Source organism: Convolutriloba macropyga, chromosome 4 (assembly GCF_964194025.1).
Source record: "Convolutriloba macropyga chromosome 4, txConMacr16.3, whole genome shotgun sequence".
Classification (NCBI taxonomy): Eukaryota; Metazoa; Xenacoelomorpha; order Acoela; family Convolutidae; genus Convolutriloba; species Convolutriloba macropyga.
The window spans coordinates 56615052-56640629 of NC_134471.1; the positions used below are offsets into that span (position 1 = coordinate 56615052).

The window sequence follows — 25578 nt, forward strand, 5'->3', positions numbered from 1 at the left end:
ATTGTATCATGGATTCATTCGAGGTTTCACTTTTGATCTCAAGTTTTTACCTAGATAAACTGAAGACAGTCAACCAACTTGATTTCAATCTTTCTGAGAAATACATTTCGTCTTTTCCCATTGGAAACACCCCTCAAGCTGCGGGAATGTTGACAATCACCGAGAGAAACCTCCCGGATTCAACAAAGACCACGACATTTGTACATCAAGCGTCCAATCGCTCGCCTGTAATGCGAAATGTTGCTGGTCAAAAACGTCATTCGCCTATGAAAACTAACAGTTCGGCGTCTCCCAAAAAGCAAAATTTTGCAATGAATTCAAGTGGTTCAGTCGGTGTTAAAACTGAAGCTGGTGAAGCTTCTCCGAAGAAGCAAATGTTTGCAGCGTGTGTATTTGATGGCCAGAAGATGTTTTTGTGCGCTCTCTGCAGTTACAAGACAAAAAACAACAGTGATATGCATAAACATCAGAGAGGTATGAATAAATTCTTCTGAAATATTCCATTGAGGATAAGTTTTTGTCATTACAGTTAATATTTTTGTTCTCACCCCACTTAGTTGTTGGGGGGGGGGGGGGGGGGGGGGGGCTACATGCTCAACTGAGTTTTTTGATCAGCCAGTTTCGGCCGTTTGATATTATCGTAGAGAGTTGCGAGTGGTCACGTCAAGCTTAGATTCTTTTAATGGGAGGGTTTTTAAATTTTTGCTTTTTCGGGGATTGATCGGTAGAGCTATATAAGGTTTTGTTTATTAGCTAATCAAAAGTATTATTGGTTTTTCGATTTTCAAACAATCATTGTTGTTCTGTAGTCGACTTGTTACTTAAGCTCAATACTGACACGTCTCATCTATTTTGTATAGAAGTGTAATGTAGTTATCGTTATGGTTCTAGCTTCTCTCTATTGGTTTTTTTTGCTTTGTTGCTATTTTTTTAAAATAGATTTTCAATTTTTGTCCTCACTGTTACGCACTGATTTTTAATAGTGTTCCTCGTGGTGTTATTGTGGTTTATATTAGGAGTAATTAACTTGAATAATTGCCATTTTACAAGGACTTATTTTGATGTTTCACAGTGCGATTTTTAGCAGATATATTTTGAATAAAATTAGCTAGTAATAGCCTTTTATTGAGCGGTTCGGATGCGTGATATATCCACTAGTTTGCCTTGTATGTCGAGTCCTGTAAGCCTAAGTTTCTACTCTAACAAAGTGTATCAAACTTGGAAGATTTTCAAGAGAATTTCCAGTTCAATCTTTAATTAATTAGGCGAGAATTAATCAGTAACATTAGTAAGAAGTTTCTCAAGTTTTATCAAGTTTAAGAGTAACTGGCCAACTGATCTTCAGGCTGGTTGTCCGTTGTTCTGCCGCTAGTGGGTTCCGCAGGACTGTGCCTTCAGTTGTATTGGTCCTTCGTAAATATTTACTGATTTTCATGTAGGACGATTTCCGGCTTTTGTACGTCTCTTGGTGTTTGTGCAGTACATATACAATTCCGTATTAGCACCTACTTTATCAGAATAATAACTTCACCAAGTACATAATCTCTCATGAAGTTATTTACTGATTATGTGAATTTATCATCAAGAAACTCAAAAAAGAAAATATTGAGGCTTTTAGGCACTTGAAGTGTTTGCTAGTAAAACTGTCAATCTGCGGTTGTTTTTCATAAACATAAACAAATTAGGGGTTACAGGCCTAGATGGAATTACTGGCTATGTATGGCCTTGAAACTAACTGAATATGATCTAAATTATAGCACTTATTTATGGATATTTAAAGGAAAATCATCACGTACCTATGAGGGACGAAATAGGGGCGTGACACTACCCGACTTTATGAAAATTTTCCATGAAAATTTTGAGAAGGAACTGGGTTTTTACAATTTTTCTATAAAACATATAATCTGCACGAGTATAATGATATAAACATATTTTTGTTGGAGCCACCCAATTTATGTTTTCTTAGAAAAGTGTTTAGGAACGAAAGCATTTAAGTTAAAGACAATTAATGAAGTTAAGAGAAACAAAGTTTAAGTTGAGACAAATTGAGATAAAGATTAAAGTGAGGAAAGTTAAGACAAGATTAAGAGCTTTGAAGGAACATTAAAGATGTGAAAGTGCGCTAATTTCAGAGTAAAGAGTGAAGACATAAATTTAAAGTTAAGATTAAGAGGAGACATTGAATTAGCACTGAAAATAATCATGGTTATTTCTTTGAATAATGGCTCTAAACTTTTAGAAGCAGGATAAGAAGGATACTGGTTGAATGAATGGTTTAAAGCACTAGTTGTTATCATGGATAGAGCACTGATTAGTTAAGCTTAGTGAATGAAGAGATACTTAATGTGTTAAAGGAATAATACTTGTCAAACTTATATAAGACTTTCAAGAACTCAATGCATACTTTCCTCTCGTGGTTGAGCTTGGTTGTCCAGTTCGTCGTCTGTGTTGAATCTGTCAAGGGTGTTCAATGATATTGCTGAATTTGCTGGCAATGAGTGTCGTCTTTGTCTCTTGAGGGTTCCAAATTCTTCTGGTGATTTGACTGTCGGTGGTTGCTTGAGTTGTTGGGCAAGAGTTGTGATAACATCTGCTTTCAGATGTTTAGGTACGGAAACTACTGGGTTTAGCGGTACATTGTTTCCATTTAGCTTCATGAAATTTGGTACCATTCGTCGTACAAAGGCTACTTTATGGTATAAGAACATGAAGAGAATATGTAAAGCTAGGTTTCCGATAAAAACAATGATGGTTAAAGAAAGAGAAAGTTTGATCGGTACGTAAGATTCAAGTTTGTCAATTAGTGCTGGTTTAAATGACTTCATTTCAGTGGTAATTGGCTTTGCTATAGCATCTAGTGACTCTGTTGATAACTTTCTATTCGAGTAAATAAATTCGGTTTTAACTTTCTTCAATAAATCGAGGTTTGCTTCAGTACTGGAATCATATTTCGGAAGGTCGTTTATGTTAGGTGCTGAGTCAATTAAGTGTGCAATTGGATCTGGTAATTTTACATTAATTCTGGTTTCTGGAAGGTACTGACAACTTTGTAAATCAGCTCGAATCTTAATGTTGTCACTGAACATTGTATGTCCACATTTTAATGTGATTAAACAGATGTTACAACCTTTATGAGGAACATTGATGTGTCGGCCATTTTTGTCCATATCAATCTCACTAAGGCTATAATCACTTGAAGCTGATATTAGGAGCCAAATTCCGTATTCAAGGTTCTGTGCTCGTTCTGGGTTGGGTAACACAACCTTCTCTGTATCACATACTTTCAATGCTGAGATTGTGTGGTGAAACTTGAGGGTTGCTAGACACGAGGAGAATCCAAGGTGGGTTTCCATTGTCTCATGACAGATTCGGTATCGTGGCGATCCAAGGCAGTTGTCATACTGAGCTTTCGTCAATACTGTAGTTTCCATCTGTCCTTCTGAGATTGCTTAGTATTCTCCCTCTATTACATATCATAAGGCGTCTACGGAGTCCTTCTGAGGCATAGGGATTACTATTGCACGATAAACTTCGAACACTGTCTGGCTAGAGGCTAGGGGAATGGCTAATGTCAGTAAAAGTCTGTCTTCAACTGTCGAAATCTATTGTACTAATTTCGCATCGTAGTACGAAAGTATGTCAGTCATTGGTATTGCCAAAGTTAGACGATCTGGGGCGTTCTTTTGGCTATCATGGACTGCATCAAGGATCTTTATCAAAGATTTTTGCGGTACTAGAGATATTGGAAGACGTTTGTCAAGTAACGTAGGAATTGCATTTATAACATTAATTCGAAAGGAATATAAGGCTGCTCTATAACTTTTGATATCTGCGTAAAGAGTAAGAAGTAATGAGGCTGTGTCTAATGTGTCAAAGTTAAAGTTCAATTGTTGCTGTGATAATTGAATTTCCATACAGGTGGCTAGTGCATTCAGATTGTGATCTATAATTGCAAACTGTTCCTCTACTAAGTTCCAGTTTCTGTTCTGGTTTTCTTGCATTTCGTTTTGAACTTTGTAAACTTTTGCAAGTTCGTCAGCAACTAGGAAGAATTTCTCATCGGTTTGTGCACTGATTTCCATGACATAGTCGTTGAGGCTATTGAAACTGTTAGCTAATCGATCGATATTTTCAGCGTTTTGAGACGTTCGCTGACAAGATCCGAAAATTCCTGTGATTCCACCGCATCCTCCGCTGCTCATTGCTATTCCTGGACCGAAAAGTCCAATTCCAGCGACTGCGGCTGCGATTGCAAGCGGGCGGCTCGTTTTAGTCGATTGTGAGGGTCTTCTTCGACTCTGGTAAGGAGTTTTTCAGTCTCGTTGCGTAATTTAAGGACTTCAATTTCGGCTTCTATTGTTTCATTGAGTATCTTTGTGTAAAGCCAATCAACATTGAAGGTGTCTGTTTGATTCCGATATGTAGTGCTGTATGTCAGGTTGCAAAACTCTGATTGCGTGATCCACTTTTTGGAGAGTTCATTAAGTAGAGTCTCTACTTGTTGTCTGATCGTGAAATTATAACGAGGAAACGGTACTAAAAATTCCACGTTAATGAACTTTTCGGTAATTAGGATCTTTCCTTCCTCATGGAAGATGATTCCTTTATCCAGAGCTGCTTCTGTGATAATCGGATTCTCAAAAGTGGGGCCGAAAAGTACGAGATTCAACACAATTGTGAGTATCATTTTCATATTTCAATAATATCAACTATGTTTCAGGACAATCTTCTACTGATGTGGCTCTTCTGAGTGTTTCAACTGGTTCTCTTTGGTCTTCCGGTGTTTATTTGGTCATTTATTTACTGTACTCAGGCTTCTAGTTCTAGTTTTCTCAATATGGCACTTGTTTATGTGATGTTTGTTCATTTCAGGTGTAATTTATTTTGTGATCATGTGTGTTGATGTGTATGTTTATTGATATTACTACTAAATATGGTGTTTAAACATGTTGAAGTGTGGTTATTTGGTTGAATGATGGGTGTGTGATGATGGGGATTGTGGTTGGGTGGGGTCGAATTTTGCAGTCTTTGCATGTTTTTTCGAGTTTTTCAGATTATTTGTTGTCAGTATGTGCTTTAATATTACTGTCGGCCCGAATAATATCACTCTGGGGTGCTGCGGCAACGGGACCAGGTATGTATCAAGGAACTGGGTTCACTGGTCTTGTTTGCGGCATCCAGAGTGTAATATCAATAATAGTACAGCAGTAGTTAATAGCTTAGAAGATGGAGGAGATGGATGGGACTGGGACGTAATATTATTATTAGTATTCATATTATTATTCTTATTATTCGGGATTGTTGGGATGTGGAGAAGGAGAAGGAGAGGAAGATGCGTGGGAAGAAGGAGGGAGAGGGAAGAGATTGAAGATCAGGAAGATGAGGGAGGAGTTGAGATGGAGGAGACGGCAGTTTAACTAGTTATTTTTATTTATTTATTTAACTTATTAACTGACTTTTAGTTGTATATGTTTAGTTGTAGTTTGATGTAATATATCCTAATATACTGACTAATATACTTGGTGCTACTAATATGTAATAAGGTGCTAGTAATATCATAGTAATTAGTATATATCAAGACTTGTTTTTGTGAGAGGAATTGAGGATATAAGTAAGGGATAACGGAAGAATTAGTGAGGCGTAGTAAATAAGTGAACACTAGTGAAGGGTGTAATTGTGTGTTCAGAGCGTTGTTGTGTGTTTTGCGGCATGTGTTATTAACTATTAGCGGTCGTTATAGCATGGTATTTAAACGTCCTTGGCATTTATGGCATAATTTGTTCTGTTTGTGTGTTTTCATTCCTGTGATTGTTCATTTTTGACTTAACACTTTAGTTTTCTGCTTGCTTAATAACTAGTTTGACTCAATTTTTAAATTTTCAGATAGTTATTGTGAATCATGGATGTTGCCCAGTATGAGGATTTTCTGACTTTCTTGCGAAGCAAGTCGTTGTCTCAGTCTGAATGGATGTATCCATCATTTGTTCGGACATCTGAGGAGCGACGAGCTTATCGGGACAAAGCAGAACATATGGTACTGAGGATAAAGAATGTGGGGACTTCGGAGTTGGTCGTGAATCGGGAGGTGTTGATGTACAAAGTGGAAGTGAAGGTGGGCAGCGAGATGAAAGTTCAGGAGAAGGAAATTCCAACTCAGCAGATGGTGTCTCAGGAGTTGGCTTCGCTTCATGTCGGGTTCAGTGCTTCTGCAAAGCACATTACTCGTGTGAGGTCACAAGTCGAGCGCCTGAAAGCTGCTGGGTTCTTCTTTCCACGTTCAATGGGGGGATTGCAAGCCGCTGTTGAAAGGTAATTGCATATGTTTATAATATTTATATTTTTATTTGGTTTTCTTTAGTTTATTACATGCATTAGTAGTTGTGAAGTGGTGTATGCTTAGTGTTTAGAGCTAATCTTGAATGTGTGCCATGTTTCGTGAAGAAGATGCACGGCAAAGAGGTGCATTGCACTTTTTTCCGTGCAAATCTGCGTGCAAACGTGTGTGCCGAATTGGGGTACGAGTTTTACAATGACATTTATGCTGAGTATGTGGACATAGTGTCATTTAAACTCCAAAATGGCTTGGTGCGGCTGGTGTGAGGGCCGAAGTTGGTGGTATGCGTGCTCTCAGTGCTCTGTACTACACTTTAACTGGTCGGAAGTCAGGTATTTGTTGTGTTTTGTCGCAATTTTCAGTAAGTTTATTACTGTAATTCACATTTGTTCGGTGTGTTACAGACAAGAAGGTTCCCAAGCATAATGTTCGCGCTCTACGCTTGGCTATTGTGGCCAAGATGCGTTCGCCTGGTTTCTCTGAACTTGTAAAGGACCAGTTAGGGTACTTTGTGTCGGAGTATGAGATTGCTGAGAGTGAAGATAATGGGTCGTTGGCCGAGTTCTGGGTAAAGTTTCTTTCAATACTTGGTTATTCTGGTACGCGCATGTGTAGGTCGATACTATTTAAGGTTTTGCTGTTTAGTTTGTCGGTATGGCTTATTTCCTCGGATGCAACGTCAATATCTTTTGGCAGTATACTGAGGAAATGGGGGGCGGCTGAGTGTGTTACAGGCATTCTATCAATGCTAAAACCACTTCCCCCGCTGTATTGATCCAGTGCATCGGGAAGTTCACCGACAATGAGTATCGGTACCATTGTGAGCCAATCGTAGACTTTCCAAAGTGAGTATTTAGCTGTTGTTGTAAAGATTTATCATGTTTTTTATGTAATTTTGAGGCTTTTTGTTCATTATAATGACATTTAAACAGGTTGGATGAGGCTGAGAGGTACGTGACTCGTTCTACTAGGACAAGGGGTCAGTCTGATCAGTGTACTAGTGGTGGTGGTACCGTAGCTGAGGATAGCGCCGATGAGAATTGACTAGTGTTGGTGCAATTATTTTCATCATATAGTTTTATTTCATCTATAGGTGAGTTTTTACTTATTAATTGTCAATTGTAGCTTTGATAATTGGTTTTGACTGTTGGTACTAGCAGCTGTGAAGTGTGTGAGCATGTGGTAATATTTTAATTACAGTGTGTGACTTTATAATGACATATTTATGAAAATGAAATTCTGGTGACATAACGACTTTTTTGATTTTTGAGCATTAACTTTAATTTACTTGTAAATTATTGATCATGGACTGGTTCTAATGGTTCTAGATGCTTATTCTGGTTGTTAGCAGCACATGTGTGTAATTTGAACTGGTTTAGAAGAGTATTTAGTACTAATTTTCACATGTAATTTTTTTGTAATTTTGGCCATTTTTCCGCATTAGGGCTGGTGTTGCATATATGTGAATTTTTCAATTTTTATTGATTTTTGGGCAAATTTTTTGGCTTAGGCCACTCAGTAGACATCGGTGGGGAATAACTATGCTATAAATTCAGGTTATTGGGCACTTTTTGGTCAACTTTTTTACTGATGTATGAAAAAACGAAAAATGCGAAAAATTGAGGGCTCCAGCGTCACTCAATTTTTACATTGCTCCAATCAGGCTCAAAATTGGCAGGTCGCTTCTGTGGCTTAAAAAACCTTCGCAAAGTTATGACTGTTTTCGTGATCTGAACCTGGCTATTTTTGAACCATGAAATTTCGGTCTGAATAAGTCGTCACTGTTCATACATTTTTGGTATTGAATGGTTAAAATGGTGCTGTATGTGCTTGGTACTAATGTATATTAGTGAATTATAGGGTTTGAAGCTATTTATCGGGTCAGAACATTGATTTTTACGTCCAAAATGCTAATTTTCAGGCATTATTTTTCCACTAATTGAGCTTCTTCGAAACATGTATCGGTCTGGTGATTCTCTAGTGGCCTAAATCAGGTGCTAACTGTTAGTACTGATATCATTGGCTATCAGGGGTAGCATTTTGGTAGCTTTAAAGTTGATTAACTTGTGTTTTGTGCCGGTTTTTCTGTGAAACTTACTAGATTTTTACTTGTGAAGCATCATGTTTTGTGCATAAGTTGACGTAGATTGGAGATAATTGATTTTTGACAGTAATTGTGGGTCATACTAGTGAATACTATGTTGGTAGCAGCTATTGGTGCAGTTTGGTGCATGGTTTGACTTTATTATGTGGTGTTTTTCACTTTAGAATTCTGGACTAAATTTGATCAGATCTGTGTAATTTTCGATTTTTTTCAACATTTATGAATTTCTGTGCGATTCTATGGATTTATTGGGCTTGGACAACTACTAGGGAGACTGAATATTGGATATGGGCTCATAGATCGGCTATTTGGTGCTATTTTTCTGGTCTAAATCTGGTTCTATTTTGGCGAATTTGAGAAGAGTCTGGTAGGCTTCAGTTTTTTGTTATTATTTCAACATTTTACTTAACAATTTTCAATATTTTTGATATGGGCGTGTAGAGCTTGAGCATGCGGATGTTATATTGGATTTTCGATCAATATTTCGGATTTTATGAACATGTTCGTACATTTTCAAAAAGTCTCCAAAATTAAGGGGCCCAGCGTCACTCAATTTTTAAAATGCTTCGATCGAGCTCAATATTGGTGAATCGCTTTATCGGCTCAAAAATTCCTGCAGCGCAAAAACTTGGGCGGTTTTGACTATTTTTTCACGAGTTATAACGTTTTTGCTGCAGTGAACCTGGGTTTTTTGAAAAGGCTCAGATAGGGGATAGGTTATTGGCTCTGAGGCTATGAAAAACTTGTTCAAAATGATTGATATTGCTATGGTTGGACAGCTCATGAGTAGGGCTAACTGAATTATCAATATATATCAAAAATATATCAAAATTGGGCATATTCGGGTATTAAGATGCATCTTTGATCACTTTTTTCGGAAATTACACTCGATTTTTTGTGATTTTCTTTGCTTGGGCAGTCTTTTCTCAGCTTGTATTAGCACTAGGGGCTGGGAGTGCATATTCTGAGAGCTATAGATGTGGGCGTGCTGATGGTATGGTTAATTGCTATCAGAAGTGAATAATATCGACTCTAGCTGGAAATAACGGAATTTTTCCTGACAAAATTGTGGCGTTTTGAGAGCTTATTTGGGTTGAAGTCTTCATGGTTGATACTGGGGTGAGCTGGGACTGTTTTTTATGGTACTACATGGCTAGTGGGGGGTTGCACTAGGGTTGTAGGGGGTATAGGTGGCTTTTATCGGGTCTGGTGGAGAATAGAATGACAAACTTTTTGAAGCAGTAGTTGGAAGCCGAAGCGCAATTTCCGTTTTTTCGTCATTTTTCGACATATACTTGGAAATATTGAGGTTTAACGGTTGTTTGAGGTTGTACCATGTGGGTGGCAGTTGGGAGTAGCTGCTATGGGCATTTGGGACAGTTTTTGGCATATTTATGGGGTATAATTTACACTACATTTTTATCAATTTTAACGCATTTTGGTAGGGTTCGGTATTTTTGTCATAACTCAACTTTTTTTGATTTTTGGCGGGATTTTTGGGTACTGGGATGTCAAGCTTGAGCAGTAGGATGGTCTAGGGCTATAAAATGGGTCAATTGGAGGTTTTTTGTGGGAGTTATCATTGAATTCGAGCGGACTCGAAAAGTGTCAAAAATTGAGGGCTCCAGCGTCACTCAATTTTTAAAATTCTCCAAATCGCTTCAAAATTTGCATGTCGGTTCCTCGGCTTTAAAAATGCTGCAGCGCAAACATTTGGGATGATCGGGGCATTTTTCACAATTTTATGACTATTTTTCTGAAGTGAACCTAGGGTTTTCGGAAAGGTCAATTTTAGGCTGTTTTTGGTACTTAGAACGGGTCGAATGGGGTCAATAATAGCTGGAATCGCTTCTACTGGATGAGGGCTTTTCAAAACAATAGGTTAATCCAGGTTCAGACAAGTAGTTCTGGAGATATAACAAAATAACTAGGATTTGAGGTGAAAATTTTTCGAATTTTTGGCGATTTTTGGGCTTTAGGGCTAAGTTTCTCAGGCTTGTTGGGCTTTTGGGGCAAATGAAGGGTGCTGCTAGACTGTACTGGGTCTGTACATGCTAATGGATATAGATAGTTATGGGTAGAGGGTCGAAGACTTGACATATAAGCTCAAAAATGATGTTAAAATCCAATTTATCATAACCACTGGCGAGTTTTGGAAGACTTAAGTGTGAAATTCCTGCATCTATTACTATTTCTCTCCGTTCATAGAGACTTGCTAACACAGATTCGTAAGTGGGTTTGTGGTAGTATCTGAATTTTGTAACTAAACTGAAGATATAACGTTCGGAAATGGGGTCGAAGTAGATTAAAACTGAGCCAATATCTGGTGGGTATCTAAGTCTAATTGCACTTGCGGCTGCTGGGTACCAGCTTTTGACTTGTCGGGCTAATCCCTTTGCCATTGCAAGGTCTGCTGATATACAGTGTGCGAAAGAGTGTGGAGAGTATAAGATATCTGTTGGTGAACTTAGATATGTTGCATTTATTTCTTGACTAAAATGGTTTAAATTTCGATTAGATGAGCCTGGTGAAGATTTTTTTGATTGAGATCTAGTTACTGGTTTGTTTGCTGAACTGCTGGTCTTTTTCCTTGAATATTTTGCTATACTTGCTCTAACTTGATCTAGTTTTGTCTCTCTACTTGGTGTGTTTGACTGTTGTGCTGCTTGTGCTGATGCTTTTATTGCTTCACGTTTTTGTTCTTGTTCCAGTCTGGCACGAGCATTTTTCAGTCTAGGACTGCCTGATCTTCTAACTTGGTTGGTTAGGTGAGGATTGGATCTATCTTCATCATGCAACATTATTTCTCTATCACATTTAAATCCGCGTACATTTTTCCGCTCTTGGTAGTCTGTTGATTTGAATGCACTTTTCTCTGGTTTTCGTTTTGGGTTATAAGGTCTGGCTCTTATTTTTCTATCAGTTAAAGCAAATTGTTCGTATGTTACTGGAGGAGATTCAATATCGAATGGTACTATTGACGGTTGTGGCTGTTGAGCTGGTAGAAACATTTCATCATCTGATGAGGATGATACTAGGAACACGAACTTCTGGTTCTTGCTGTCTGATTTCATCAGCAATTAACGGATTAACTGGTATTCGGGCAATTTGCTCTGCGTCCAGATTTAGGTCAGCTAAATTTTCGTCTGAACTACTCTTTTCGTCAAAAAGATTTGGAATTGCTTCATCTGAACTTGAGGAATCAAATACTGGAAGATGAACTGGGGCAGTTCGTGGTCTAACTGCTGGTGCTACTACCCTTGGTGGGGCCGGTGGTGCTGCTGGAGGTGCTGCTACTGCTGGTCCTGCTAATGGTCCACCTAGGGGAACATTTATGGTCACTCTGACTGGATCCTGTTTCTCTTTTGTAGCTTGTTTTATCTCCTTTTCTTGTTCGTTTATCAGTTCTGGAATGTGTTTATCAAAAAGCTCTGGCTCCATGTGTTGTCTTCTAGATAGATCAGGTTGAAAGTTTGCCGGGTTGATGACTTCGAGGTCTTCAGGAGTTTCTCTTGGCTTAATTGGCTTCAATCTGATGCGATGAACACATTGGGTGTAGTTCGTATTTACTTTTCGAATGATGTAATTAGAATCAGTAAGGACTTTTTCCACTTTATATAGCGGTAGCCATTTCTGAACTTGGGAAGCTATTACTGTTGATTGCTCTAATAGCTTAGGTTTTAAAAGTAAGCAGAATGATTTTTCTGGAATTGGTTTAGCTGATGCTTTTTGATCATAATACTTCTTGTACTTCAAGTATGCGGTCGTCAGTTTTTCTTTGTTTTCTCCAAACTTTTGCATGATGGCGTCTTCATTTACAAAGTCAGAGTTTACTGCTACTGCATCCATTACTTTTCTGGAGAACCTAATGTCGAGGGGTTTTTTTGGGTTCTCTTCCATGGAATAAAGTTGAAGGACAACAATTTGTCGCTGAATGGTATGAAGTATTATGAATAAAAGTTGCAAGAGGAACATATTTGTGCCAGTCTTTCCATTGTTCCTCAGTATTGAGTTTTAATATTCGTTTCAGTGGTCCGTGAGATCGTTCTACTGCTCCAATAGTTTGAGGGTGCTTTAGTGAGGCATGTTTTAACTTTACTTCTAATAAACTTGCTAATTCTGACATTAATTCAGAAGTAAAGTTTGTTCCTAAGTCACTAAGTATCGTTTGAGGAATGTAGCTGTGTTGGAAGAACACCTTTACTAGTTCTCGGACTACTATTTCAGCGTATCCATTTGTTAATGGAACTGCGAATAGGTACTTTGTGAAAACATCTATTCCACTCAGAACATACTTAAATTGCGATGACTTTAGGGGGCCTACTAAATCTATTTGGAGCATATCTCCTGGATTTGATTGTAGTGAACTGACTTGTTGTAACTTTGGTGTAATATGGCTTTTGGTACTCTGTTCAATTGGAGACAAGTAAGGCAGTTTTTGATGAAGCTAATGAAATGTTCGGTGAAGCCTGGATAATAAAATCGCTTTCTAAATTCCTGAATTGTTGCTTTGATGCCTGTTTGTGAATTATGGAGCCTATATATAGTCTCCTTCCACAAATGCTTAGGTATACAGAATTGTTTATGAAGTACTTTTCCAGTATCATCATAAAAATTCCGGTATAAGACATTCCCTTCAAGAATTAATCTGTTTAAGTGCTTGTGATACTTTTTTAAACTAGTTGTAGCATACTTTAAGTCTGGTTGTTGGTTATTTTATTGAATCCAATTTATTACTGTTCTAATGTCTGCATCTTTTTGCTGTTCTTCTGCTAAATTCAGGCTAAATATTTTATCTGTAAGGTCTGGAAACTCATCTAATGGATTTGGGTACGCAATTGAATTTATTTCTTGTTTTCTTTTAAGTTTTAATAGCCCTTGTATTTCTGTGATTGGTGAATTACTTTGTTTCTTTTTATAATCTTCATACACTCCAAGTTTTTTAAGGATGTCTAGTTCAGCGTTGTTAGCTTCGTCGTCAAAATTGTCAATATCAAATAATACGTTCAGTTCAACATCAGGATTTTGTGCTTCTGTATCAATTTCTATTTCTCTGACTGGAATTCTATCTGTTAACTTTAAAGACATTGTTGCTGATTTGTTATTCTCCATTCGCGAGAGAAAATCCGCTGCGTAATTAGCGCGTCCAGGAATGTGGGTAATTACTATGTTAAATGCGAGTATTCTGTCCAAACAATTCCAAAGAGATGGTGGTATTACTTTTGACTGGAAGAATTGTGTGAGGCTTTTGTTGTCAGTGAGTATAATTACTTGTTTGCTTGATCCCCAAATGTAGTGTGAAAAGTAGTCCAGCGCGTAGTACAAAGCTAGGAACTCTTTGTAATAAATTGAGAACTTTAATTGTGTGGCATTAAACAAATGCGATCCAAACGAAACGGGAGCGTATGTTTTCTTTTCTTTCTTTCCTGTTTCATTTACGTAGTCTTCCGCCATTAGTACAAAACCTGCACCGTGGTAACTAGTGTCACAAAGAATTACATACTGTAGCCCTGGTTTTGGCAATCGCAAAGTTACATTCGTTGCTTCCATTAGATCCTTCTTTATTACTTCTAATGCTTTTACATGTTCTTCATTAGTTTCTATTACTGCATCCTTCTTCAGGAGCTTGCAAAAGGACATTAGTTTTTCACCTAGATTAGGGTTGTATTTTCGGAAGAATTGCGTGAAGCCGATTAATCGTTTTACTTGTTTTGTTGTTTTCGGCATTTTGAATTTATCAAGAAATTTAGTTATTTTCGACTTTTCTGGTGATATTCCTTCTGCACTGATGTTTTACCCAGAAATTTCATGGTATCGGTTGCTATTTCACACTTTTCAGGTGACAATCTCAGTCCAGATTGACGTATACACGTAAAAGTTTCTCGTAAAGAAGGTACCAATTGTTCAAAATTTGTTACTGCGTCTCCAATATCATCCATAAACTGAGTACAATTTCCTGAAGCTAGGCATGGGTCCAAATAATGTCTAATGAAGGAGCTAAATCCAGTTACTGACTTATTCAATCCTTGTGCGAGACATTTATATGCATAAGTTCTCGAAGCAAAGCTAAATGCTAGCAGTTGCACTGATACATCGTCTGCCATTTGCACGCAATGATATGCTTGAGAACAGTCAAGTTTTGTGAACAATTTTTTCCAGCAAAGTAATTTATTGCGTCGCTCATGTTCGAAATCGGGAAATTCGTATTCACGTAGTCATTTTTCAGCAAGTGGTTTACTTTTCTCAAGTCAATTTATAGTCTAAGTCTTCCTGAATTCTTTCGTTGTGCGAAAAGGGGGCTACTATATCTTGATTGAGACAAAGTTGTAATCAGTCCGTAGTAATGCAATAATGCTAGTTCGACTTGTAGCTCATTTTCAAATGGACAGGTGTTGGAGGACCTTGTTCATAAATTGGTATACTTCTTTCTGGAGTTAACTTTATTTTTAAGTCTGTGTTATATCCAACATCAAATCTGTGTTTTGCGAAAATGTCACTAAACTCAACTAGTAATTCACCTACTACTGCTTTTTGCTCATCATTGAGGGCTGATTTTTCCCACGGAAACTTGCTCAAAAATGTTATTATATCCTGATGATTACCCTTTGGATCTAATTTCTCCATTTCTTGCAGTTTTAGCAGTTGCTCATAGATATCTCTCTGCAAGGGCGACAAATTTGTCGGATCTGGGCACGTTTCAGGCGTTGGGAACCATAGTTTTTCATATTCTGGAGTTGGTTTCGCTGGTTGAGATTTTCTTTTCGGGGTGTTTGTAACTTGAATTAATTGATTTATTTCTGTTAAGTAATTTTCGCTCATTTTTGCAATGTTTATTAATTGAGGATCTAATTCTAACAACTTTTCTGCTTGGTCTGATGTTAAGAATGAGAATTTGGCTATTTCTTCGCCTTTATTTATGGTAATTGGATGATCAGTAATGTTCAGGACATAGATGTACAGAATGATATTTTCAGCAACTTTACTTAGAGATGATGTTAATATTACTTCACTATCTTTTTCAAAGATTTCGTTTGGAATTATTACTCCACAAAGGTCAGCGAATGATTCTAGTTTGTCATAAAGCTTGCATTCTAATACTGCTTGTTGATTTGGCTGTAAAACTTGCTTTTTCTGTGTATAAACTCCAAATTTTTTGCGTTTTACCACTCTTCTAGGTTGCTTTTCTGGCTTTATTTCATTTATTTGTAATGTTTGATCAGGGAATTTAATGTAACTTTGTCCTGGGCAGATGCTAACTTTATGTTTAACGAAGAATGGGTTGCCTAATATTACAGGAGTTGTGACAATTAAAACAAGGAAATCTTCTGTAAATGTTTGTGTGCCCAATTTAAATGTAACTTTAATTGCTTTGTCAATTTTAACTATATTTCCGTTTGCCATTTTTACTTTATCTAGATCAGGCTTTTCTATTTCTGTTATTGAATTGATATTTGTATTAATTAGCTCCTTGTAAAACTCACGACTTATCACGTTGGCAAATGCTCCTGTATCGATTAGTGCGCGTCTGTCTAATTCTCCATTAAATTTAACTTTAACATAGGATAACGTTCTGCCTAAAAGTGGGACAATGCTGAATAGTTGCTGCACATGTGGTATTGGCTTTGGTACTGGTTGAGGTACTTGTGTTGGGAGTTGCACAGAATTATTAACTTTACTTTTATTATTATTACTTTTGCGTTTTCTACGCTTTTTGCTACTTTTGTTATAAACTGGCTCTATTACTTTATCTAAACTAGGACTAGGCGTGCTTTCGTTATAATGATTAACTGAGTTTTATAATTTTTATTTGGTTTTTTAAAGTTGGGTGGCTTTATTAGTTTTTGTGTTGATTAAATGGAAAATTCATACCTCTCATATTTCTACTTTGGAGTGCACCAGCACGACTAAATTCTTTTGCTTTTTGCATACCATATCGGTCTTGTGCTGGACTATCGTAAACTATACCCTGTCTCAGAAGGTTTTGAGGGGTATTTTTTGTTGGGAACAGGTAAACTGGTCTATTAACATAAGCTGGGTGAACAAATGGAGGACTAGCCGAAGGTTCAGTCCAATAATTCCGAATTTGTGGCTGTTCGTTATAATAAAATGGTCTAGGGGCATTAAATTGCGGTCTAAACTCTCGGTAATTATTAGCACGAGGGGCATACTGTTGCTGGGCCGATAGTTTTGCTGAACTGGACGATAATTAGACTGATATTGAGGGTAATTTGGTCGATAATTTTGATATTGGGGGCGGAAATTTTGTCTATAACTTTGTTTGTAGACTTTTTGTGGGTAATGTGGTGTGAAAATGTTTACTGGGCCCTGTTCTGGTTGCTCATTTTTAGGTGCTGATCTCTGCTCAAGTTTCTGCTCAAGTTCTTTCTGATTATTTGAAATAGTAGTTATTGCTTTTAACATTTTATCAGTATTTGTTTCCGTTATTTCATTAAAACCGTCGTCGAAGTACTCTTCTCTGTTGCACATCTCCTCAATTGCAATTTGTTGGCTAGCTAAGGTGCATAACTGATCTATTGTATCTGTTTCTGGCCTTTCTAAGAGCTTAGGCTTAAGCCAGTTTGGCATAGACTTAATAAAGAAGCGCTTTATTTGCTCGTTTTTTCTGTTTTCTGACATCTGAAGGGCAGAATCTCTTGCTGCTGTCTCTCTTTCGAATCTACGAGCTTCTGGGTCACCATGTCCAGCTGGCGCTACTACTATTTCAGGTGCTGGATATGCTTTATTGGCTTAAGTTCTTAACTCTACTAAGAAATTTTTTACAGTGTCTGTTTTTGGATTGAACTTTTGGTTCTCTAACTTTATGATTCTAATTTCTCTCAAGTCATCCTGCGTGAATCTGTGTCTTAGAGCTGTTATACTGTCTTCAAAAACTAGTCTGGTAGCCTCTGGTAAGGTTAAGAACTATCGTAAGGCGTCTCCTTTTAAATGTAACTGCAAAAAATTCGCTTGTTGCGCCGCTTCGATTGCTGCGACTCCGATTGCACCTGTTATTAATTGTTCAAACTCGTTGAAATTGTCCGTTTCTGATCCGGAAAAGGGCGTGATGTTGATCCGCGCGTGTGCCATTTTGCTTTTCACCCGTTTAGATTATATACTTTTCGTTCAATCAGTCTTACTTTCGTTCTGAGGTATTAAATAGCACACTTAACTTAACTTAATGGAGAGATTAAGGGGTTTTAAGAGATGAAAACAGTTAAGTGAGTAGCACAAGAATATCAGAAAAGAAACTACTGAAACCATTCGTTCAGAAAATAATAAAGATGGGCTGCTTATAAACCTATTCCTAAAGCTCCGGTCGAATCGTCAGACTTATATCGTTGAAGCCGTATGGGCCGCCGAAGTCTCACCTCTAAAGAGTGCCCCTTAGTTTAGAAAAATTCGTGGGGACCACGACCGCACAGGCCTTGTGGGAGCTGCACTCAAATAGGCAACAGCATAATGACCGAAGTCACTGTTTGATTCATTAACCTCCGGAGCTGGGCGGGGAAATAAAATATAATTGTTTTTTATTTTTGTTTAAACTTTTGTTTTGCCCTCTTTTAATTAATGTTTAAGTGATGGTTTCAGTAATTTAGCTTATTCTGATGTTATCTGACAATCAGTAATGATGTTGTCAAGGTTAATTTCTTTATCAGATTGAAGTTTGTGACGGATAAGGCCAAATTTTTGAGATTTCTGATTTAAACTTTTTGCTGTCCAATAAATTGCTACACGTTTATCATCTTTATCTAGCACATAAATAACGATGGATTTATAAAGAGAAGAGGAGAAAGCGCTTATTATCTGAGCTTGTGTTTTACTATTGTTTTGTGTGTAGTTAATGTTATTTCCTTCGATATGTTCAACAAAATTGGGGGAAGAGCGACAATTATTAGTAGCGGGGAGAATTTGTTCTTTATAAATTGACATAAATAAAGCACCAAAATTATTTTTACAAATTCATTTACTCACAATATCCTCGTTTGCAAATACCCTGTGTTGTTTTTGTCCGTTGTGGCGGCTGTGGTTGAGTTTGTTCCAGTTATTGTCCACTCAAACTTTTTTGAATTGTTGTTACACTTAGTCCACAAAGACACACACACAGTTTCCACCCATTCTTTCCTTTGTTACTGCTTTGTGCATTATCATTTTGGTCGAGAAGGAAGTGCTGGATGTGATTCTGGATGATTGGAGGCTCTTAAGGTAATGAAGAAGAAGAGAAGAAAGAAAACAACAAAATAAAAGAAGGAAATATCAAATTTGTCGAGGAATTTATCGAAGTATCGGTTCGTTAAACTGGAAAACAGTTAATAACTCCTGTCACCATGTTACGCACTGATTTTTAATAGTGTTCCTCGTGGTGTTATTGTGGTTTATATGAGGAGTAATTAACTTGAATAATTGCCATTTTACAAGGACTTATTTTGATGTTTCACAGTGCGATTTTTAGCAGATATATTTTGAATAAAATTAGCTAGTAATAGCCTTTTATTGAGCGGTTCGGATGCGTGATATATCCACTAGTTTGCCTTGTATGTCGAGTCCTGTAAGCCTTAGTTTCTACTCTAACAAAGTCTATCAAACTTGGAAGTTTTTCAAGAGAATTTCCAGTTCAATCTTTAATTATTTAGGCCAGAATTAATCAGTAACATTAGCAAGAAGTTTCTCAAGTTTTATCAAGTTTAAGAGTAACTGGCCAACTGATCTTCAGGCTGGTTGTCCGGTGTTCTGCCGCTAGTGGGTTCCGCAGGACTGTGCCTTCAGTTGTATTGGTCCTTCGTAAATATTTACTGATTTTCAAGTAGGACGATTTCTGGCTTTTGTACGTCTCTTGGTGTTTGTGCAGTACATATACAATTCCGTATTAGCACCTACTTTATCAGAATAATTACTTCACCAAGTACATAATCTCTCATGAAGTTATTTACTGATTATGTGAATTTATCATCAAGAAACTCAAAAAAGTAAATATTGAGGCTTTTAGGCACTTGAAGTGTTTGCTAGTAAAACTGTCAATCTGCGGTTGTTTTTCATAAACATAAACAAATTAGGGGTTACAGGCCTAGATGGAAATACTGGCTATATATGGCCTTGAAACTAACTGAATATGAACTAAATTATAGCACTTATTTATGGATATTTAAAGGAAAATCATCACGTAACTATTAGGGACGAAATAGGGGCGTGACACTCACTTAATCGTTTTTGATGCCTTCTAACACGGTCTCAATGATAGCAAATCCCATCGCTCTCCGAGCACGGTATTACTTTTTACTTTGGTGGTTATAATTGAATGAAACACCATTTTTCCAGTGGTGTTAGCGTTTTTTGAATCTTGCGTTTTTTGTGATTGAGTGGCTCAGTGATTTTTGAAAACGATTTCAGCTTCTTTATAATGTGTAATTGCATGAGAAATGATGATGCCTGTTTTAGCTTGAATTTTGAGCTTTTGCCCATTTTGTTGCTTTTGTTCATTACTTTTGGGACTGATAGCAGGCTTCCTAATGTGCAATAAGTCACTGTACCTAAAAATAACAATTTATAAGTAATAGTTTTTACAAGACTTTCAATCCATTAATAAAAGACTTTCAATCCATTTGCTTTCTACAACAATTGGTGATTATTTCTTTTTGCCTCATAGTTGTATTTTGGCTGTATTGTTTAATCTATCAATGAAGAGTATCTTCTGCTTTTTGATGAGGCACAAAATGATCTATTTTTTAAGTTAGTTTCAGCTTGTAGGTAATGCGTTTTATTAACTTCGACTCTTTATTTTTGCAGAAAATTTGGCGAATACTTGGGTCTAGCCTGCATTATTGTATTTTTGTTACTTTCTCCCCGTACTGTTAAGAACTTTAAGAGAAACTTATTGTCACTTATAAAAAAACTTTGTATCTTATTGTCACTAATGGTTAAAACTATCTGAATAATAGCCATAAACAATATTGGTTTTATTATAGTTTCTATTTGGGCATCAAATAAACGCAATTCTGTCAATTGTAGAATTTGAGATTTCGATTAATGCTAAATTAATTAAAGTGAAGCTGGCAAAATTTTGAAGTCCAGGAATCTTTTTGTAATGTTCTAGGTCAAAGTAAAGAGAACTGTGCCTGATTTTGACGACCTTGTTCTGTTTATTTTGCCCTAAGTACTATGAAAGTAGTCTCTTTATTGGTGAATAGTGGCTGTTCAGCCATGTATTTTTCATTCATCTTTGCAAGGCGATGAAAAGTGATGAAAAATGATTCGAAACTATTCTTTTCTCATTTCTAATAGGTGGTTCTTTTACCAAAATCTTACTACTGCATTTAAATTTAAACTGAAAACTTTGATAACCACTTAGTTATTTGTTGACGTGAAAAAGTGAAAAGAAAAGTTTCATTTCCCGCGAATTGCGGAAATATTTGTCGAATGTCAGCGCGGAATGAAACTTTTGGAATGATGTCAACGCATTAAATAGACTTTAGATACGGACCAAAATTCCTGAAATTCTATTTAGGCCTGAAGTTCTGCAGTAATTGTTATTCACTTTTCTCACCAGAAATAATTGGTACAAAATTTTAAAGTCACGGTTATTAAAAAAGGATAAGAGGGAGGTATCATAAGCTTATTTAATGTGACCCTTGATTCAAAAATATGTTTTTAGAATTATAATAGAAAATATCTGAGTATTCTTTTACTGTTATATCGCTTTCTTTTGGCTACTTTACTACTTTTTGACTTTCATGTCTTGTGGTGTGCTGGACAGACAAAGCAGTCACTGCTCCCGGATTGAATAGTCCCGAAAAGCAAAAGTAAGAAGGCTGATAGAGAAGAACTTAAAATTAAATTTTGCATAAAATAAGCTTGACAAGAACCCCTATTTAATTAGAAAATCTTGGTTCATAAACGATCATTGTTATCAGTTCAACCCATGCAATCACATTCGTTTCCTTCTTGGAAAAATTGTTTGAGGTAAAACTTCCTGTTCTGGGCAATCACATTTCACCCGCCACTGAGTTACAGCTAGTATGATAAAGCATTAAATTTTGAGCTCCCCACTCATTGGATGAGTCAAAAACTTATCAGTGTAGTGTATGACACACTATTCAAGGCCGACTCGCCTCTTAACTTCTGCAACAGGGATTCAAAGATTTGCTCCCGTTTCATATATGTCTATAATCTCGCATCCATTGCAAGGAGCGCGATTGCAGACCCCCGAATTGCTGTAACAGACTGATTGAGATAACCTACTGAAGGCTACCGACAACCCCGCCGGATGCAAATTTCTGTTATCAGCCAGAGTAGCGATTCGTTTGAGGGTCTTACGAACTCTCTGAAAATCCTCCAAACGTTTCGAAAGCCAGAGGAAAGCCCAATGAATTCAATTCCGACTTCACTACAATTCTGGGCGTACTGTTCGTAGTTCTTGTCCTCAGGAGCTGACAGTGCGAAACCACTCTTCTCCGACGCATTTATAATGAGGCTTGACGGCACGGGAGAAGTGACCGTAACGTCTAAAGCTGCTGGTTGACTGGCATTCTATACAGCCAAGAAAATATCGCCCAGTCTGGAGGTATTGTCGGGTAGTAAACTTTTCTGTTCACAGATGGGAAACAAAAGCTCCCGAGCAAGCTGATATAATTTGTTCTCGTATAGGATTATGACGAGAGATCATATCACCGCGATCATGGCATGACACCGCATGGTCGCCCATTACATCTAGAGTCCCAGATTTACAAAAAGGACATTTTCTCTCGTTCTCGTACAATTTTACACCCAGTCGATATTTGAGAGCAACACGGAACTCATTGGAAGATAGGTGTAGTCCCAGAGCTGGAATGGGGGCTGCGGATAACCAGGCACCAGACTGCGGTAGAGAAAGAGATTGTAAGCGAGCTTTTTCTCTTATGGAACTTTGTTTTCCTAACAAGTTGTCGAAGGCAGAGTTATCAAGGTTCTCCTTAATTTTTCTTTGAGAGGGATATGTCATCGAAATTTCGCTTAATTCTTCAACTGCCTTGACAAATGAGATGTCTTCAGTTAGATTATGGCCTGTTAGTTTTCCTACAAGAACAGAGGATTGAAAAACATATCCAACGTATGCAGCCTGAACTTGATCTGCTGATCGTCTTATTCCTACACTGGTTTTATTGATTGGAAGGCATGCTTGGTCCCAAGACTTGTCGCAAGACAACAAAACTCCAAGAATACCTTCAAAGGTTGCACGCTGAACCGAATCAAATTTTCAAAGGATTGTATTTGATTACTCCGAAGGAGAATTGCATCGCAAAGAGTTGCACCAAGGCAAAAACGCAAAATACCAAGAGCACATTGAGGATCGTCTACACATGCTAAATTGTCTAGAAGTTCCTCTGATTTTTTAACGCGTTTGAGTAAACAGGAGGAAACAAAAGGAGCAGCTCCTAAAATTTCAATTCCATCTACACAGTTCCTCTTGATCAAACTGTCAACTTTCGTCATGCCTTCGATTGACCATAGCTCGCACTTATCCTTCCTGAGTTCTATACCAAACTTATATGCCTTGAGTAACAAAAGATGCAAATGACATTTGACTAGGCATCAAAGCTTTTGTTGAGCCGAGGAGATGACTGCGCTTCACTGAATTAAATGCGTTTCTGAAATCAATTTGCAGTATGCCCCCACTTTTTACTATCTTCATTCTTTCGAAGGTTATTTTTGTGGCACGCACTATGCTCTCGGCACCTCCCCTGACATTAACTCCCAACTGCTTTGCACCAAACAGCTCAATCGCCTCGATGGCTACTTCTTTTGCAATACACATGGCAACAAGGCGCCGAATAACTTCCCCCACAGCAATAGGTCTAATGCCAGTTTTCTTTTTATTCATTGCTGTTAATGTATCACTACAAAAAGCTGGAGCCACGAAGCTTGGGAGCTTGCCCTTGCTGGCCAAGTTCACTAATTTGATTGGGGAATTAATTGCCCGCTTGGATTGATCGGAAATTGAACAATTGATTGCGTGGAAAAGATGCTCTGGGTACATTTTGGACGGCACAGCTGCTGTGATATTCGAAGAAGACTGGAGCTGCAAAAGGACCTTTTCTTCATCGAATTCATAAGCTTCGCAGCTATAGTCTTCTATCGGCTCAAGAATTTCGTTTTCCTCTGGATGCAGTTTTTTTCAGTTCAATGAGGGTTTTTATGTTGTTGGGTGCTATTCCCTCCGATGATAAAATCTTTGCCGCACGAGCAAACTGTCCCTGAAGACAAAGTGTTTTCGCTCGGGAGGCAAGCGCTTCCATTGTGCTGTTGCTTTTATGTTTTGCTTGCTTCATTGAAGCCGCTTTGTACCAAAGGGCAGCATGCTCACCCGATCTCCATCGCTCAAATCTATTCATCCTTGAGTTTTCCTCCTGCTGTTTATGTTTTTTACCCCCTCTGTTTGAAGCACGCAAAACACATTTGCTAACTGCGAAAAACTTCTTCTAGTTATCAACACAGTCAGGATTCGAGATGCAATCCTCTATGATTGATGTAATAATCCCGGACCATGGCATACGAAACTTCACGGGGATATAGCGGATTGTTAGAGATGCCCAAGTTCGAGACCTTAAGACCGGTTGGAGTAAATGGGTAGCACACTAGGCTTGCAAGTAAGAGATGCTGGTTCGAATCCAGTACTGGTCCCTTTTCACAGTAGTTGCATCCGCATAGACCCCTAACAGCAAAGAATTTGTAGACAACGTATTCCCACACAATTTAGACCAAAGAAGACAGATGCAACTGTCCCTGAAAAATAGTCTGAAACAATCATTGGGTTAAGTGTTGAAATATTTCTCAATCTCTAAATTATGCCTTGGATTAGAGATCTCTTCTTGGAATTAATTAACAGTTAATCAAATGATCGCTCAAAAATTATCCAAAACAAGTCGTTTAGAAAGTAATTTGTTATCACAAAAATGCGGCGCGGGTGTCGTCGGGAGAATTTTTTGTCTGGGAATAAAAATGGATTTTTCTACCTTGATAGTTACTGCTCTACAAAAACGTTTGATGGTTACCGTTCCTTTGAAACGTGCTCGTTTCTAAGACCAACTGCTCAGGTGAAACTGCTCTAAAAACGTTTAAACTGCCACTTTTCGCAAAGTCTCAGAAATCAATAACGTTCATTCGTGCATTGATTTCTTTCGAAAGTTTTATTGTTCACCGTTGAATTTCAGAAGTTTTGAATCTTTTACAAGTGTGTCTCCCTTCCCGCCAGTGCACTATGCTCCCCCCAGTTATAGAGCACCCCTCCCCTTATTACATGGTAAATCGTTATGCAAAAATATGGCACGTGCATCTGGGGGGGGGGGGGGTGCAAATGTTATGCTCCCACTATGCAGGGGGCACAAACGAAAAAGATCCGAAGTTTAAGTATGCTTTGCAGTGGTGGTTTTCCAGACTTACTTTAGAGCTACCAGCGTCAAAACTGAGAGATGAGTTGAGTTACTGTTTTAATGTAGGAAAGCATGGCGAAGGACTTCCCTCGTACAGATGCACCAGCTGTGCCTTTTCTTCACCAGAGAAAGCCAGACTGAAGAATCACTACATGAAAAATCACAATTTGGACGAAACTGTTGCAAAAGCAGCTGCTGATGCCTCACCTTTGTCTTGAGCTTTGTTAATTTTGTTTTAGAAACTTTGTTCAATCTGTTGACTGTTGGTCTAAAAACTTTGAGCTAAAATGGAGATATTCTGCGTATATTAATGAGACTATGTACTTGTTTACAGCGATGATTGATTTTGTCGCAATTTTGTTGAACTATATAATTATTTGCTCTCAAACGAAGTTGGTAACAATTATTTGGGCCCGGTTGGTCTTTATTTAATGCCATTTATCGCTTGATCGGTTTTTCGTCTGACGCTTCGACTTTTCTACCGCAAAAATGGGAGGATAAACAGATGAAGCTTGAGGTCATTAATGTCCCTTTACAGTGCTCTAAGAGCTCTACTAGCGTCTATGTATTCATTTCTGACCAGAGCTGCTCGGGAGGTATAATTTCATGATTTGGAGGTATCAATGTTATCAGTATTTAAATTTGTATATTCGGACATTCAGATCGTTTTAGTGATTTAAATACGTGATTTAATTAGCTCCTCATTGTGATTTGACGTCGCTGGCTTAATTTGCCGTGCC

The 25578-nt window shown here is 37.7% G+C and overlaps 1 protein-coding gene across 1 annotated transcript; it reads left to right on the forward strand.

The window, feature by feature from the left end:
• Positions 1-25249, forward strand: LOC142338544 (uncharacterized). The gene is made up of 2 exons (XM_075388333.1): positions 1-474; positions 24905-25249. The coding sequence occupies exons 1-2, from the start codon at positions 9-11 to the stop codon at positions 25054-25056; spliced, it is 618 nt and encodes a 205-aa protein (XP_075244448.1). The 5' UTR covers positions 1-8; the 3' UTR covers positions 25057-25249.
• The last annotated feature ends 329 nt before the right edge of the window (positions 25250-25578 follow it).